We start from the raw sequence: 16,418 nt of genomic DNA on the forward strand, positions 1-16,418 counted from the left end.
CACACATTCAGGCGCACACCCCCGGATGATATTCATGCTCACACAGGCAGTGTTGCCTGCAGGGTGGTAATTTTAGAGTTTCTCAATTAGGAGCAAAGCCTGTTAAGAGAAGAAGCTGGAGCTGTACGAGATTAACGACAGCGCTGACTACTGACCCAGTAAAGAGAGAGAGGAGGGAATGAGAGAGGGATGATGAAAAAGAAAAACTAGAGTCACTCCTCCAGATGTCAACACTTCATCATTTTGTCTTATTCGACATTAGTGTGAAATTGTCATAATAAATGACCAGTGGCCTTTGACCCCCAGAATGGAATCAGTTCATTGAGTCCAAGTGGACAGTGAAATATGAAGAAATCCCGTCCAGGTGTTGTTGAGATATCGCGTTCACCAGAACGGTCTGGATGGACGGACAGACAACCCAGAAACAAAATGCCTCCGGCCGCAGCTATCGCCGGCCCAGACACAAATAATGGAGACTGTAATAAAGAAGTTAGAGGTACAAAAGAGAAGAACAAGGTGATGACGGTAGCTGAAGAATGGGATGAAATGAAGTACTCAAATATGACAAACGAAAACCTTCATCCCATCAAGGTTTTTGAGGGAGGGAGTGAAGGAGAGTGTGTGTCATGCCAATGGTATGATGGGGGTTACATCAAGGACAGATACAAATAAGATGAAGTCTTGTGCTGCAGAGAGTCAGGACGGAGACAGTCTACGTCAGTGTCAAGGCGACATCGTTAAATGTCTGAACACAATACCAGTGTGCGCTGTTATGAGCATCTCTGTCCTACGGGTTTCTCAAAGGTTACAATACAAGAGCCAACAACATAGCATCAGCATTTGATTTGTCTCTTCTATTAGGACATGTAGCTAAAGTGAGCGAGACGACATGGTGTAATGAACAGAAAAGCCAAAAGTTCTCAAATTTTCAATGAAAACACTGGAATTATTTCCCAGTGTTTTTAAATAATTCCAGTGTTTTCAGTGCTGAGATCTCACTATAACAGATCGGTTTCTGTTAATAGAGACCTTAAATGTGTAACATCTGGCCACATGTTACGAAGAAATAGGGCTCAGCATTCCACCTCCACTGCTGGGTCCATACAATCCAAATTTACAGTCATCAGTTATATATAAATAAAATAAACAGCAGAGCAAAAATACCAAACTACTGAAACAAATGTCTTCTAATATTGCCGTGTGGCGTCGGCCTGTAGGTCACGTTAGCCAGCTGTGTGTTTGCTGTGCCACTAACCGGGGGCTGTTCAATCCATGTGACCTTTTGATAGTTTGGTTATCGGATTAAATACAAAGTGGCAGAAACGACTCATATTTCGTTTCGACCACGAGAAAACTACTTCGCAGAGAGGTAGCGATGTGGAACCTCCGTGAGACAGACAGACCTTCAGTGAGCAGCTAGCTGGAGGAACCAGCCCAAACCCCAGAGCCCTGAACCTCCTGTGACTGACCAGCCGAACCCGACGCGGCTCTACTTCTTCACGCTGCAGTGACTCACTATCGCCTGTCGAGGAACAAGACAGGAGCGGCCGGAGCTAGCTGGTTAGCATGTTGTATCCAGTAGATAGCTGTGCTACACGACACTTAGAAGTCTTTGACATAAAGTCAACACTGTGAGCTTCACATTCTGATGTCAGCTCATTTCTTTTGATGTTTTAAATATTTTTTTAATACAATTTTGGACAGATTTGACACATTGCATCTTCCTGTTGTCCACCAACTAAAAGAAGAAAATCCCTGCTGTCCTCTGAGGTGGGAGGAGGGAAACATTACTGCTGACACAACAAAGGCACGAAGCTTACAGGAGGATTGTTGGATTTTAAAAGGCTCTGCAGTAAAAAGAAAAGACACTTAAAACACTGCAGCGATAGTGTGTGTGTGTGTGTGTGTGTGTGTGGGGGGGGGGGGGGGGCAGTACAGCAGTCTGTTTAATGTATCTGAACTCTGATTTACTCCTTTATTAATCAATAAGTATCTGTTCAATAGCCACGCGTTATCTCTCTGAAAGACACATCAATCATAGGCCACGCTTCCTACTACTCCATCATGATGTCAGTGCCACGCTGGATTACACAAGAGCCACAGTAACACCCCCCCCCCCCGTAGCAGCAGCATCAGTGGTACAGGCCCGACACTGCAGAGCTGTGAGGGAACGGACCGGTCCACTGTGACGGGGGGTGTTAGGGTTCCTTGCCGTGGTGTTGGTGTAGTAAGGTGGATGAATGGAATTAGTCTGTGGGACGCCCTGCCAGGGTGGACCAGATTACCCTCACCGCCGGATTTGAATGGCAAATCCTCACAGCACACACGCGTGGGGTGTCAGTGAAACACTACGAGTGCTGCAACTAATGACTATTGTCATTACAGATTTCTTTGTCGATTTTTATTTTATTATTTAATAGTTCAATCTCACAGAAATCTTTGGAGAAAAAATTGCTCATCTTTTCCTACCAACAGTCCACAGAAATTTAATTTATAATGTCACAAAATAGAGAAAAGTAGGAATAGTTTTAGAGGCCTGAAGAGGAAATATTCAGTTATTCACAAGAAAAAAACCTGTTGTTGAGCCATGTGTGCCATTTAAACATGTATTATGATTGCACACAAACACACCTTCCTTACAGTGTGTGTGTGTGTGTGTGTGTACCTGCTAAGTGGCCCAGCTCCAGTGTGTGACCCAGTGTCCCACAGTGAGTGTGCAGTCAGCTGAGAGTCACACAGGCTGAAGGAATTGGAGCAGATTAAAAGTCACCCTGCCTCTCTCGCGGTCACAACCCGGGATCGACACTCACGGCCACTCAGTGCGTCCTTTCATCTGACGGGATTTGAGGGCGGGACACCCGTCCAATCGGGCGGGACCGACAGTTCACACAGTTATTAGGGGGCCTAAGTTTGTGTGTGTGTGTCATAAGATAACTTGTTTTTCTCTTCCCTGAAATTAGGTACTGACCCTTCGCTAAGCCCCGCCCCCCACTGCTACTCCGTCAAGCTGTCAGAGCTACATTACCATGGAGCCCACACTGTCACTAACTGCACTCCTGATTTGTACATGAATGTATACATGCACTGCCAAGACCACTTGTGCCATTTACTGAGTTAAGAAACTTAGTAAAGTTGCTGGTGAGCTGTAGAAGCAGCAAGTTAACATTTCAATTTTAAAAAGTCACACCTGTCAGTTGTTTCTCCTGCAGCTATTCATTTATTCTCCCTCGCTCTCTTCTTCTGCTGTTTCTTGTTAAAAGTAACATTTGTTCAAACTTATTTTTTTGCATGTTTCAACAACTCAGCATGACTCAAAATCTGTCAGACCAGCATTAGCTGCCCTGGGCATCAACACACACTACCGCGGCTGACGCCTTTGTACCGACTAAAAGATGTGTGGACCAAACTGAGTTAGAAGACAGAGACAAATAGGATATTCTTCAACTGAGCTTTAAAACACAGTCATTTTCTCAAATGCCTGTGCATGCCCCTGATAAGATGTTCCAGCCATGTGGAATGCCTTACATGCAGCAGTACAGGTGAAGTCTCCTTTAGTGTCATCCCATCACTCAGCCTTCAATCTCACTGAGCTGGAGACTGACCGAGTAACATCTATCTGACTGACGGCATGATGGAGAGACGAGGGGAGGTGTAGATTTACCTTCTTCAAACGACAGCAGCTTCCTGCCTTCATTAGAAAATGAACAGGGGAGAAGCTGAGGAGGTGAAAGTTCAAGAATGAGGCAAGGCTCTTCTAATAAGGCTAATGGACATGAAGGAGTGGACACGGGGAGAGGTGAGAACAAAAAGAGGTCTAGGAGACGAAAAGGGACGAGGTTAAGAAACGAAGGAGTCATAGAGGGAGATGCATCCTGAACGACGTCTAAGCCCCGCCTCGCTGTGAAGGCCAGCCAGACAGAAGAGAGCACCAGCTATTGTGTGAATTAACCAAAAGAATACTTGAACATTTCTCAGACTCATTTCAGCGGGAAGCTGAAAAAGGATTGCAGAGAAAGTACAGCCAGTATAGCCTTCAAACAGATGATGCCCTACAGGGGACTGCGTGCACGTACGTGCGTGTGCATGCACGCAGTCCAGTAGTGTGCAATCGATGCTTACTGCAGACGAACCACTGTCCCCTATATTGCTTTTAGAGCAGCGTCCATGATTCATTCATTAACCGTCTCCCTCCGTCGTCTTACTTTATCTCGACAGCTCTGGTGCATTTTACATGACCCTAGCCTGACAAAATAAACATCAATACAGGTCAACGATGACGGCTGTGCAGTGTAATTGTTTTTGGGGTGAGCGGCAACATAACGTTGTCTCCTTAATACAGCCTCCAGCCACATCCGAGCAGGCACCGTGTCATTGCTTTCCAAAAGCTCAGTTTTATGCTTCCATCTGAAAAAGTAGTGCCGGCATTTTCAAAAGCATCCACTCAAGTGTGAACTAAACGGAGAGGAAAAGATGTCAAATGTGCGCACACACACACACACACACACACACACACACACACACACACACACACACACACACACACACACACACACACACACACACACACACACACACACACACACACACACACACACACACACACACACACACACACACACACACACACACACACACACACACACACACACACACACGGCAGCATCTACAGATATTCTTGACCTATTTTTATTTTCCCTTCAAATGAACGCAGACACCTCCCCCTCTCATTTACAGTGATTAACATTAAAATATCCGGGATGCTCCAGCTGAGACGGAAACAAACGCCCCTCTGAGTGCAAACTGAGAGAAAAGTTTATAAAAAGATGTGTGTCGGGCCACACAGCCTTCAACTGTTACAGTCTGTCATGAATACAGGCTCTGTGTGCAGCTGACAGAAGAGAGGGCCACTGTTACCACACACACACACACTAATGTGCACCAACACACACATTTATACGCCGGGGCGAATATTTCACACTCGCTGGCCACAGCCTGCGCGACCATTCAACTCGATTTTCTCCCCGTTACACACACACACACACACACACACACAATGAAGCTCATTGATTGTTTTACTGAAAATCAGCTGGGGTGCTGGTTATGCAAGAACCCTGAGGGCTAAAGAGGGGAGTGAACAGTAAGGGGGGGGGGGGGGGGGGGGTCCACAGATGTACTGCACATAGAGATAAAATGTGGAGAATGTAAGAGAGAGTATGCAGTATTTTTCCATTCAGCCGATATACAAACAGCAGCTGGGCGTCACTGTAACTTAAGTTATAAAATAAGCTATTTCTCTGTTTACATTCTGTTATTGTGTGTGTGATACCATGGGGGGTGGGGGGGTGGGGTTGGGTTACCTCCCTCTCCTCCTACTACTGGCAACAGCGGTGCTCAAGATTTCAAGCTCGGTCAGCGTTTGGTTCTCCCTGCCGACACGGTCAGGTGCTGTTGGAGCATGTGACCAAACAGGAAGCAACCGGGGGAGAGACGGGGAATATCAGGGAGGGGAGGAGGAGGGAGGGAGGGAAAGAAGAGGACGAGAAGAGAATTAAGAGACAATGAAATAAGCAAAGTGAGAATGTGAGGAAACCGCAGAGGGGAGGGGGGTGAGGGGAAAATCGATAGCGAGGAGGCAAACGAAGACAGAGGAAGGGTGAGGGAAATGGCTGTTGGTAGCAGACGGGAACAACGACAACGTTAATATTATGAGTTTCATTACAAAATGAAATAACCACCTTGAGAAAAGAGATTATTCTACTACAGCGCCATAACCGGTGATCTGGGAATGGAATTCAGCGATTTAAGACCTCAAAGATCCTTAATGTTGTTACAGTGTAGATGAAAGACACAAACGGTCTGAGCAGGGAGACAGAGGTTGTGCTGGATGATTGAGGTGGAGGAGGAGGAGGAGGAGCAGGAGCAATCTACCGTGAGAGGAGAGCAGGAGCGAGGGAGTTTGAGGGGGAAAAACTAGGCCACGGAAAAATCCAGCTGTAATGATCCGACTGCAGGGACATGCCGACGGCTCGCATGTCTGCCTCTCTGCTGTCTCCACGTCCACCTTCATCTATTTCAAGCTGTGTTGGCATCTTTCTCTCCTCCCTCTTCAGTTCACTAGTTTTCTCTTCTATTCTACACTCCGTCTCCTTCCCAACCTCCTGAGTCTCCATCTCCTCTCCCTCTTGATTCCTCCGGTGTCAGAGATCACTCGCTCAATAACCAATTGCAGAAGCGAAGCAGTTCCACACTTTGCCCGTCATCTATCGTCTCGACGTTTCAGGGTCTAATTCTACCTCTAAACGGGCTCACATTAGCACAGAAGCGAGGCGTTTTCTCGGGCAGGGGTAAGACGGGACACGTGTCGGAGAGGTCGATGTTAAAGACGGCATGTTCAAAGCAGCGACAGACACACTTTAACAGGATTCACGAGGAGCTTGGGAAAAAAAGCACAGGCGACACACGGCGATTGATTGTATGCCCACGCGGTGTGTGGAGAACCAGAGAGGCCGGTACGGACGCAAAGACGCGGATCTGGAGAGACAGGAAGAGACAGGAAGAGCTGCCCCGACACTCCCCGTGTCCCGTGGAATGGCAGACAACTCAGCTCCAAACCCTTCCTGATGCTCTGTGCACTTCCTGTCTCCACTTCTGGGTCACTGGAGTGTTGGCAGGGTCAGCAATAGTTGGAATAATTTAACATTACTGTACATTCACTTTCAGGAAACCTGTATTACGATCTTATTTTGTAATAGTTTAACACCGTTCTGTTTGTGCAAAGTTATGATTTTAAGCCAAAAAACATTCAAATCCAACAAGAGACCTTAATCAAATGTTGGGTTTTTTTCAGGTGCAGCAGTGAGATAAAGCTCATTGCATGATTTATAAGTTTGATTATTTTATGTCAGTTTTCTAACAATGTTCATCTAGTGGTATGCATATGGGAAGAATATTGTCAATATGAAGATCTTGATCTCAGGCCTACAGGCTCCTGATTAATCATTAAAAGGCTGTTGACTACAGCACTACGATGCAAACGCCAGCATTGAAGCTGAAACAATTACTTGATTCATCAATAAGTCGATTGACAGAAAATGAATCGTCAACTATTATGATACTTTAATCATTTGAGTACCAGCCTCTTACAGCCTCTTTATTTATTAAATGGAAATTTAATATCATTGGGCTTTGGATCAGTTGGATGAAACAAACAATTTCAAAGTAATCTGTGACATTTTGATGGCCTTTTTTCATAATTCTGTGGTATTTTAAAGACAGAACGATGAACAGAGAAACTTTATCCGTAATGCAGCTCTTTTCCAGCAGACTCGCTGCAGTAGGAGGTCTGATCCTCTTCACCGAGGGGGAATAGTTTGCAGGTCCAAATGAGGGAGATGAAGCCAAATGTACTGGACTATTTTGTGGTTGCAAAGTGTAACATCACTTGAGAGAGTGCCCTAATTTGGATTAGAGTACCATCATCTTGGAGAGCAACAGTGTGTCCGTCAGCATGCGTCTGAATGTCCGTGTGAGCGTATGTGCTGTATGAGCATGTGTGACTGTGTCGCGATTTACATTAGAAGAGTGTGAACTTTAAAACATGAATCCACAGAGAACGAGTCCTTTGCTTCAGTACCACATGCCGGGTTAGAGAGTCAACACACACACTCAGCAGGAGGACGGAGCTGACTGGGACGGCCTGCAGACTGATGAGTAAGAGGTGTCAAGTATACAGAGAGAACACCGTGATGCCAACTCTGAACCCATCTGACACACACACACACACACACACACACACACACACACACACACACACACACACACACACACACACACACACACACACACACACACACACACACACACACACACACACACACACACACACACACACACACACACACACACACACACACACAAGTTTGACGTGGAGTTTACTGAGAAAGATTATGTTTGCCAAAACATAGATTTTTATCTATACAAGAAAAACATAATGTACTTACGTGTGTCTCGGACACACACACACACACTCCTAAAAAAAACACTTTAACATGCAACAAATCTGCGTTGTGAATTAAGTTTTGAGGGAAACGTGTTTTGTTGTGAATATGCTTTTGACACATCACAAATAAGACCCTAATCCGGAAGAAAATATGTTTCTCTGGAAAAATAATTGAGAGTACAGTTTGGTTGTTTGCGAATTTGGTAGAGACAAGGCTGCCAGACAGCACACACACATTTTCTCGTGTCTATATTTGTCAAGGGCAAAGTCATGGCCGTTGGCTTCCTGACCACCTTGTTCTTCTAAATGTCCGATTGTTCGGTTTCCTCCCGTGTTTCCAGACTTATATTTGGCTCTGAGGGGATTTTTATGGACCGTCGTGTACCTGTCATGTTTGCCGCACTTTTAATCTCCTCTTAAGCTTATGTAAATGTTATTACACTCATCCAATTAGGATTGCTAAGAATAAAAAATAAGAAAATAGGGGAGCAGAAATCCATACCGCGTTGCTTGCTGCAAAAATAATGAAGGACCTCCATGAGTAAATATAATGTTGCTCTGAACCATCTGGCTTTCCACTGACTCAGGTCCTGGTGTTTTTCCATACATGACCCCGTCGCTGTTGCTTTAGATATCCTGTCATTGTTACGCAGCAGTTACACACGAGCACAAACAGCCTACCACCCCCTGTGAATTATTCAAGCTGTATCCAGTGTCCCCGCTCCGGTTTCAGTCACAAGCCCCGCGGCTAAAGCAGGACGCCAAGTTCACATTTCTGCGTCTTTTCTTCCTCACAACTGCCACAAGTGGCTCGCACACACAGCTGACAGAGTCGTAAAAACTCTCACACACATGCACAATCCAAGACTACCAGGGGAGGGAGGGGAAGACAGAGGAAGAGGAGCAAAAAGAGCGTTAGACAGCGACGTACTGCGGCACAAGTCCTAGTACTGGACGGACTCCAGAGGACACAGAGCAGGTCCTACAGGGTTACAGCCTCAGTATAGCACTGACGAAGGAGACGTGAGGGGTGACGTTGACGGGGCACAGAGGTAGAAACCTGCAGCCTCACAGGGGCCAGAACCCAGAGAGAGCTTGGGGTCTATTTAGTGGGTCGTGTCACTCACACATTGTCCTACTTTGCCTGACTGCAGCAAATACATACTTAAAATCAACAAAAAAAGACCTACTTACAAACTCATCACTGTCCAGTACTGATAACATTGATTGCAACCTAACTATCAACAATGCTAGACTCGCAATACTGACCTATGATCAGTTCTGTGTTGAGGGGTCTAAAAGGCCAAACGGCCCAACAGGCCCAGCTCTAATAAGAATCAATGTGCTTTTGTCCCCTTCCTTTAATCACCTCTCTCCTGGGAAACACCACCTTATTTATTTATCAAACTAAAAGCTCGTCCTCGCAGATCAAATTGAACTGTGACTGCAGTCGACAAAATGGCCCTTTAATGGAGAGCAATCATTCACCACGGGCCTGAGAAATGGACTGCCGTTCTGCGTGCTGAAGCAAACCCAGTCTGAATTTACAGAGCTCTAGAGTGTGTGTGTGTGTGTGTGTGTGTGTGTGAGAGTGAGAGTGAGAGAGCAAGGGAGAAATAATGGAAGTCCTACTGCCTCCTGATGAACCCTACCACCTTTACCATTTAGAGCCATAACATGGCAGCCATTTAAAATCTACATCCCTGTGTGCTAATAAAATACAGACCTAATACAGACCTAAGTCTAACTCTTTTAACCAGCTTGAGTTATTAACGGTTTCTTTATTAAAAGGAAAGTATTGAAAACTCTTCTGCTATTTATACCCATGCCCCAAGCCTGCTGCAGCAAAAAAAAGGCAACTATTTGAGCCAAAGAGCCTCGAGTGATGCGTTATGCTGGAGAAACAGATAAGACGTCTGCATATTTTGGCCTAGATGGATTCCAGATATGGCCACGTGTTTTCACTTTCCTTCAACAGAAGGCTTATTTCAGATTCAGAGCACGAAAAGCAGGAAAGCGTCGCCATAACAGAGATGCAACAGAACTGTCACTGAAACCATCTCCCGAGGGGGCTTCTTCTTCTGTGGTTAGACACGTTTGTTTTACAGATACTTTATGTTCAGGATTAAAGAACTGCCGATGACGTGAACCTCCTCATATCCCATGTTGTCTTTCTCCACCTGTCTCCAGCACACAAACAAGCTCAAACCCCAAGGAGTTCAGTTTCATTATAATAATCAATTTCCTTCTTTTCATCAGCGACCAGCATCACAGATGTGACCCGAGTCTATCGGCCATTGGCTGTCCGAGTCCCCATCCACACACACACACACACACACACACACACACACACACACACACACACACACACACACACACACACACACACACACACACACACACACACACACACACACACACACACACACACACACACCATCCATCCCCACCACTTCAGTAGAGGCATTCATTTTTAAAGCGCCCCCGTCACTGGGATTATAAAACAGCAAGGCTCAATGCTGGTGGTAACGCCACTGCTGCAGGGGGGAACAATAAGAGAGAGAGGCACCACTTTGTTTCCTCATCTTTTTTAAAACCCCACCAGAGCCAAACTTTTCCACTGACTTGCAGAGCAGCAGCTGTTTTCATGTTTACAGGACAAACAGCAAACACAGGGCTAAACATGAGGCCGTGTGGTGGAGGAATCACTGGAGTCATGCTTCCTCTGGTGTCTCACAGGGAGTCGGGGCATCCAACGTGCACTATGCCCAGAGTCCAATACAGATGGGGGCCAATATATGTGGCAGAGCTCGAAGCCCTTGCTTTGTTTATCCAAAATATCAACAATGAAACAATCCAGATTATGAAACTGGCAGACTGGGCTGGCTGTCTGCCAGAAGATCAACTTCCAGACACACTGTGCCCCATGTTTGAAGTCTTTTTAGACCATTCCTTCTCATCTTCTGACAGAAAACACCAACATTCCTATAATATTCCCAGAGGGACATTATGAACGGACGACAGAAAGTTAAACTGGGACTTTAGTAAATGATTTGTTTATTTTGGGCTTAGCTATGATACCACAAACTCAGCTTTGATATTTCTATTTAATGCATCTTCCTAAAGAATATTAAGATGATGTACATTTTAAAACACGTCTCCCCTTTCCCCCTTTACCTTTATATCTCTCCAGCACATCCTCGTACGCCTGGGCGAATTCCTTCTCCTGCGAATGGTTTGCCGGCAGTAGTCCCGGAATGAACCCGGCCATGGTGGCTATGCAAGCCGGCTTGGGAGTGGAGAGGGGTCGGCCTGCAGACTACCGCAGTGACCCGGCCGGCTCTGCTGCGCCTCGAGCCCCCAGCCCCGGCTCCTTCCTCTCCTCGGCGTCCAATTCAACACCACCTTGCGTGAAACTAATGAATTCGATGCATTGACGCACACTAAAAGCCTTGTAGCTCACTTCCAAGCAGGGTTAGATAATCCTTAGGGGGATACTTAAGAGAATAACAAAAGGACAACAAAAGCCTGGAGTGAGCGCGTTTTTTTTTGAAAATGTATAACATTAAAGGTGCGAGTGTGTTTGAATAAAGGTTACATAAACGCTATATATCAATTACCGCGGTGTGTGTGTGTGTGTGCGGAGACACACAGCATCACTCGGTGTGTCGTCTCCGACCAGTCCCTCCTTTAATATCGGCTTCCACCCGGCGACTGCTGCTTTTTGTGCCTCCTGTGTGTGTATGAGGGAGTAAATCCAACACACCCAGCTGAGTGCCTGTAGAAGGGGGGCAGTGTGTCCGTTTCCGTCCGAAAAATCGGCGGAGCTCCAGGCGAAACTGTATCCGGGCTCCTCCGGCTTCCTATCCCGGGCTGTGTCGGCGTCCTGTGGATCCGAGGCGAGCCGCCTGAGCTCCCAGCATGCTTTCCCAGCCGTAATGGCCGCTTCAATCCAAGGCTTTGCGGTCTCTGCCTCCGTGTGAATGTGTATGTGTATGTTTCTGCCTCTCTCTCTCCCTCTTATGCTCAGGTTTCTCGGGTTTTCCTGCAGTGGCTGTCTTCCATCCCTCTCTACCGGCCACGCCAGGAACCTCCGCCACAGGAATTTCAAGAGCCGGTGAGGACGAACGGCTCGTTTACATGGCTGCCGGGTGGAAAATGGAGCTGGAGCGCCCCCAGATGGTGGGCACTGCTCGGTGACAGAAACCACTAAACCCACGTAGGCCACAATAAAACTACTAATAGAAGTATATCATTAAATTCTACTGTGTCATATATATACAAGCAATTCACACCCGTAATGTATCGTATTATTACTTACATTATCAAGAACAGTTAAATTCTGTTATGTTACACCGCCGGAAATGTTCTAACCTCGACAGGTGGAAATTCATCAATCCTCCGGTTAAAAAGTGAGCAAAGAAGACGGTGTTTGTATTTTGCCTCTTAAATTATGTATTATAGTTTTAATTTAAATTATTGTATGAGCTATTTGTCAGAGAGGCAGGTGTAGAGAGACTTGAGGAACGATGGGGAATCCAATATGGCCGATGTAGTTAACTGCTGCAAAGAGATTCTTTTTATATTTAATTGGTGGCGGCTGTGACAATATTACTGATAATATTAAGCCTAGCACATTACATTTCTACACAGGTGATAGCTTACAAGCAACACGAACTAAATAAACAATATCTGATCTGTAAGTACAAATCTAACAGCATACCAGTGCATCTCATATAATACTAGACAGAATATGAACAGAGGTCTTTCACAACTTGGAACATTGTGTCTGTGTGTAAGCGAAGCTTTAGTTGTGGATGACTGAGCTGAATGAATGGAGCACAGCGCCATCTAAAGGCTAACTGCATCTACATTACAGAGAACTCAAATCCAAGTGCAAGTCTCGTTAGCAGGCCAGTAAACCCACAGCTGCTTCAACTGGATTTAGCATTCTCTGATCCAAAAATAAGAAGAAATGCAGACTCAATCTCGGCCAAAACCAAATCAGGGAACACAGATAGATAGTAGGCAATGTCCTCAATCTGTCATGTGAGCCCCGTCCTGCTGGGTGAAACACAGCCATCAGTGGATAATCTCAGCATGCATCATCCTGAGGTCAAAGCCCATGAATCAGACTCCCTCATATGGTCTGCAGGTGATGTCATTTAATCCCATATAGAGACACATAAAGATGACCTTAAAGTGAAGCACAATGTCAGGCACATGCAGCTTCTAGCATTATAGCACTGTATAGTCAGTCGCTGGAGAACAGAGTCTGTATAGGAGGAAGAGCAGCAGACGAGGGTTGAGGCAGATGTGGATTGCTGCGATTAAAACTTTGTAGTTAAAATGTATTTGTTACACCTGTACAGTCTAATGCTCTGCAGTGAAGGCTCCTTTTATGATGGCTATAATGTTCACGTAAAAAACAAAATAGAAAACCTTCAGAGCGTATTCTGTACCCTACAGGTAAAACAGGAAACAATAGGATTATGGGAAATGTGGTTTCCATTTATAACCGTAAAAGATAAGTCTTAAATGCCTCCAGTCATTTAGCAAGCAGTCTCATGTGTTTACCATTAACGTCCAAGGCTGCGTGATTAGGAACAGCTCCATGCAGGTATTCATTTCCTCTCTGTCTTTCATTGTTGTTGACGTCGTCTTTGTGTCTCCTCACCCTGACTCACCCTTCATTACTGGACTCACAAGTCACATTAGCCACAGTGGAAGTACAAGTAGACACCTCGGGGGAATCACAATCTGGCACACACACACACATTCACACTCACATGTACAGTGTCCAATCACAACGTAAGTACGGAGGTCCCAAATGTTCCTAATGAAAGCAAAACAGGCTGGCGGGTGTGGCAGTGGGGTCCATCTGCAACCTCCTGATACTGACAGACACACACACACGCACACACACACACACACTGGCATGTCTTGCAAACAAGAGAGGTCACTGTGACCCTGGTCTCGAGGTCCAGATAACATTTCATCTGCAGAACATCAGAAAAACATCTTTTACCCGACATGGCCAAGCATCATAAGATTACAGTCAAAGCTGATTTTATTTTAAACATCTTTTATCAGTTAACTAATGAGAAACAAAGCAGGTGGCTTCTACACCCAGAACACACAAGGGTCCCTCTGGAAGAAGCACACAACCTCTATATCCCCGCCTAGTGGGGGGAGATGGGAATTACAGTAAACTCTGAGAGACTTAAAAACTTTTCCTTTTGTTTATGTTCTTCTATTTCTATGTTGTCTTTTTCTTTTTTTAATCACCTCACGATGTGTGTAATGCTAAATTAAATAATAATAAAAGTGCTGCTGGTATAAATAAAGAATGCTGACAGTGTGAGTCATCTCTCGCCTCGATCTGTCACTCACACTGTTGTGTTTCTGCAGTGTGTGTCCTCCTGTCTGTGAACACGCACGCCTGCATACGAGTGTGTGTCGGTGCTGTCGTGCAGAGTCCAGCTGCACAGTGAACGTGCTTCGAGAGCCAAAAGGACACACAGTCCTGAACACATCAGCATGACCAACGCCTCAGCAGCAGAGCTCCACTGACCTCAGCTTTAAAACCAGAAAACTCCCCAAATCATCAGCCACATATCAAATATAATCACATTTATGACCCTTCCTGTTGCTCGACGTTGTTGTGGAGCGCCGAGCATCTACAGAAAAAACGTCTCAAACATCAAACAATGTGATCTGATTATGCACGCCTGCATTTTTGTTTGAATTACAGCCTAATAAAGCAGCTCAGTGCCCTAAATAACCAGGAATGAGCAAGTGATTGAATGAAATGATTGTAAAATGTTGTGTGACTCGGATTAGTGTGTTATTTGGCTGCAAAGATTTGAGATAAGATTCTTAGTAAAGTCTGATCTTTGCCCTTCATCCTCAGCTTTTAGAAATAACTCGATCGTAGTTTAAAACGCCAATAAAAACATTTAAAACGAGCCTCAGAATAATGCGTGTCGGAAATGCAACAATAAATCAGCATGTGTCAAAGGCATGTCACATCTTTGTACGTATTAAAAGCATTAAATGCTTTGCTGTATGTCCCAATAAAATATTAAACATAACTGACTGGAACACTTGTTGCTTTAACAACACACCTCCCTTTGTCCAACTTTGTCTTCTTCTCTCTCTTTTTTTAATCTTCCCTCCAGGTCTCTTGTGTCTCTCCCTCAACGTTTCTCTGTCGGTGCTTTTCTTTTAAGGTCTCTCATTCTGTCTCTTCCTCTTTTTTTCTTTCAGTTGAACTCCCTCAGTCCATTTCTCTCTCTCTCTATCTCTCTCTCTCTCTCTCTTTCCGTTCAATGACCTCCTTCACCCCTCGCTGTCAGTTAAAAATCATCATTTCCTTGAACTTTGCCCTCTTTTTCCTCCTCTCCCTCCATCTCCCCATTACCCCCCCCTCTCTCTTTCTCCAACTCCATTCCTTTCCTCTCTTCATTACCTTTTTTACTCAATCATTCACTCCTCTCTCTCTCTCTCTTTTCATTAACAAACTCCCTCCTCTTTTCTTCCCCTCCAAATTAAAATTCGGACTCTCTTTCACTATTTGTTTTGCCCTGCCTTTATATTCAGTGTCAGTCTCTCTAACCCCCGTCGCCATTGCTTCTCCTCGCCTTTTATAACCATGGAAACAGAGGAGACCACATCGCCATGGCAACAGGGGGAACAGGCTGGGCTTTAAGCCGAGGCTTCCTCTCAGGCGCCTGCATGGAAAGGAATGCGGAAGCAACAGCAGCAGGCGGGGCGGTGGACGACTAAGTTACATGCAGGCACAGACGTCTGGGGTCCTGATGCTCACGTGGATAAATCATCACTGCTGCAGTCTGACACACACACACACAGACACGCTGCTTCACACACACATTGTTCTGTGTCATCTCCAGTAAAAAGGATTATTAAAATATCCTCTCAGCCGATTTAATATCTACATTGTTGTTCTAAATCTTTAAGTTTCACCACTCCTTCTAAGGTAAAACTAAACCAACTGTACCATTAACATTAACATACATAAATATTAAATCACACAAGTCTAAAACACTTAACAGATGTCTTAGTGAGCTTTATGTGTCTTTGCTACTGTATATTTCCAAATTCAAGTTTTTTAATCTAATAATCTGAGCGATCAATTTAAATCAAAGATACTTGATTTAGCTTATGTTACGAAATGTAACGAGCACTTAAACGCAACATACGTTTGTGGATCGGAGGCTGTTAAAAAGCAACCCTGCCTCCTTCTAAATAACGTTCCACAACAAGACTGCATTCAAAGTTACGTTTCAAGGGGAAAGTATTTTCTCTCGGATTACGGTCACAGTATTAGACACGTGGTTAATGTCGTAAATTGAAACAAAACAAACTACTTGGTTATGTTCAGGATACATAACTACTT

At 45.0% G+C, this 16,418-nt stretch overlaps 1 protein-coding gene and 1 long non-coding RNA gene across 4 annotated transcripts in view; one reads left to right on the forward strand and one right to left on the reverse strand.

Moving 5' to 3' along the window:
- Positions 1 to 12,094, reverse strand: part of macf1a (microtubule actin crosslinking factor 1a) — a 187,635-nt gene extending 175,541 nt beyond the window's left edge. The window contains exons 1-2 of one of the 3 annotated variants that reach the window (XM_076105551.1): positions 11,620 to 12,094; positions 11,177 to 11,415 (exon numbers count right to left, since the gene is read on the reverse strand). In XM_076105551.1, the coding sequence (XP_075961666.1) occupies positions 11,177 to 11,270 (94 nt within the window). In that variant the 5' untranslated portion in view covers positions 11,271 to 11,415; positions 11,620 to 12,094. Of the gene's footprint in view, positions 1 to 11,176 lie in introns of all 3 variants that reach the window. The other 2 variants (XM_076105550.1, XM_076105553.1) reach the window with 2 other exon arrangements.
- On the forward strand, positions 11,518 to 15,093 carry LOC142964946 (uncharacterized). The gene is made up of 2 exons (XR_012957613.1): positions 11,518 to 12,218; positions 14,411 to 15,093. It is a non-coding gene; the product is annotated as an uncharacterized LOC142964946 (long non-coding RNA).
- The last annotated feature ends 1,325 nt before the right edge of the window (positions 15,094 to 16,418 follow it).

Source organism: Anarhichas minor, unplaced genomic scaffold (assembly GCF_050575085.1).
Source record: "Anarhichas minor isolate MPS153535 unplaced genomic scaffold, ASM5057508v1 ptg000033l, whole genome shotgun sequence".
Classification (NCBI taxonomy): Eukaryota; Metazoa; Chordata; class Actinopteri; order Perciformes; family Anarhichadidae; genus Anarhichas; species Anarhichas minor.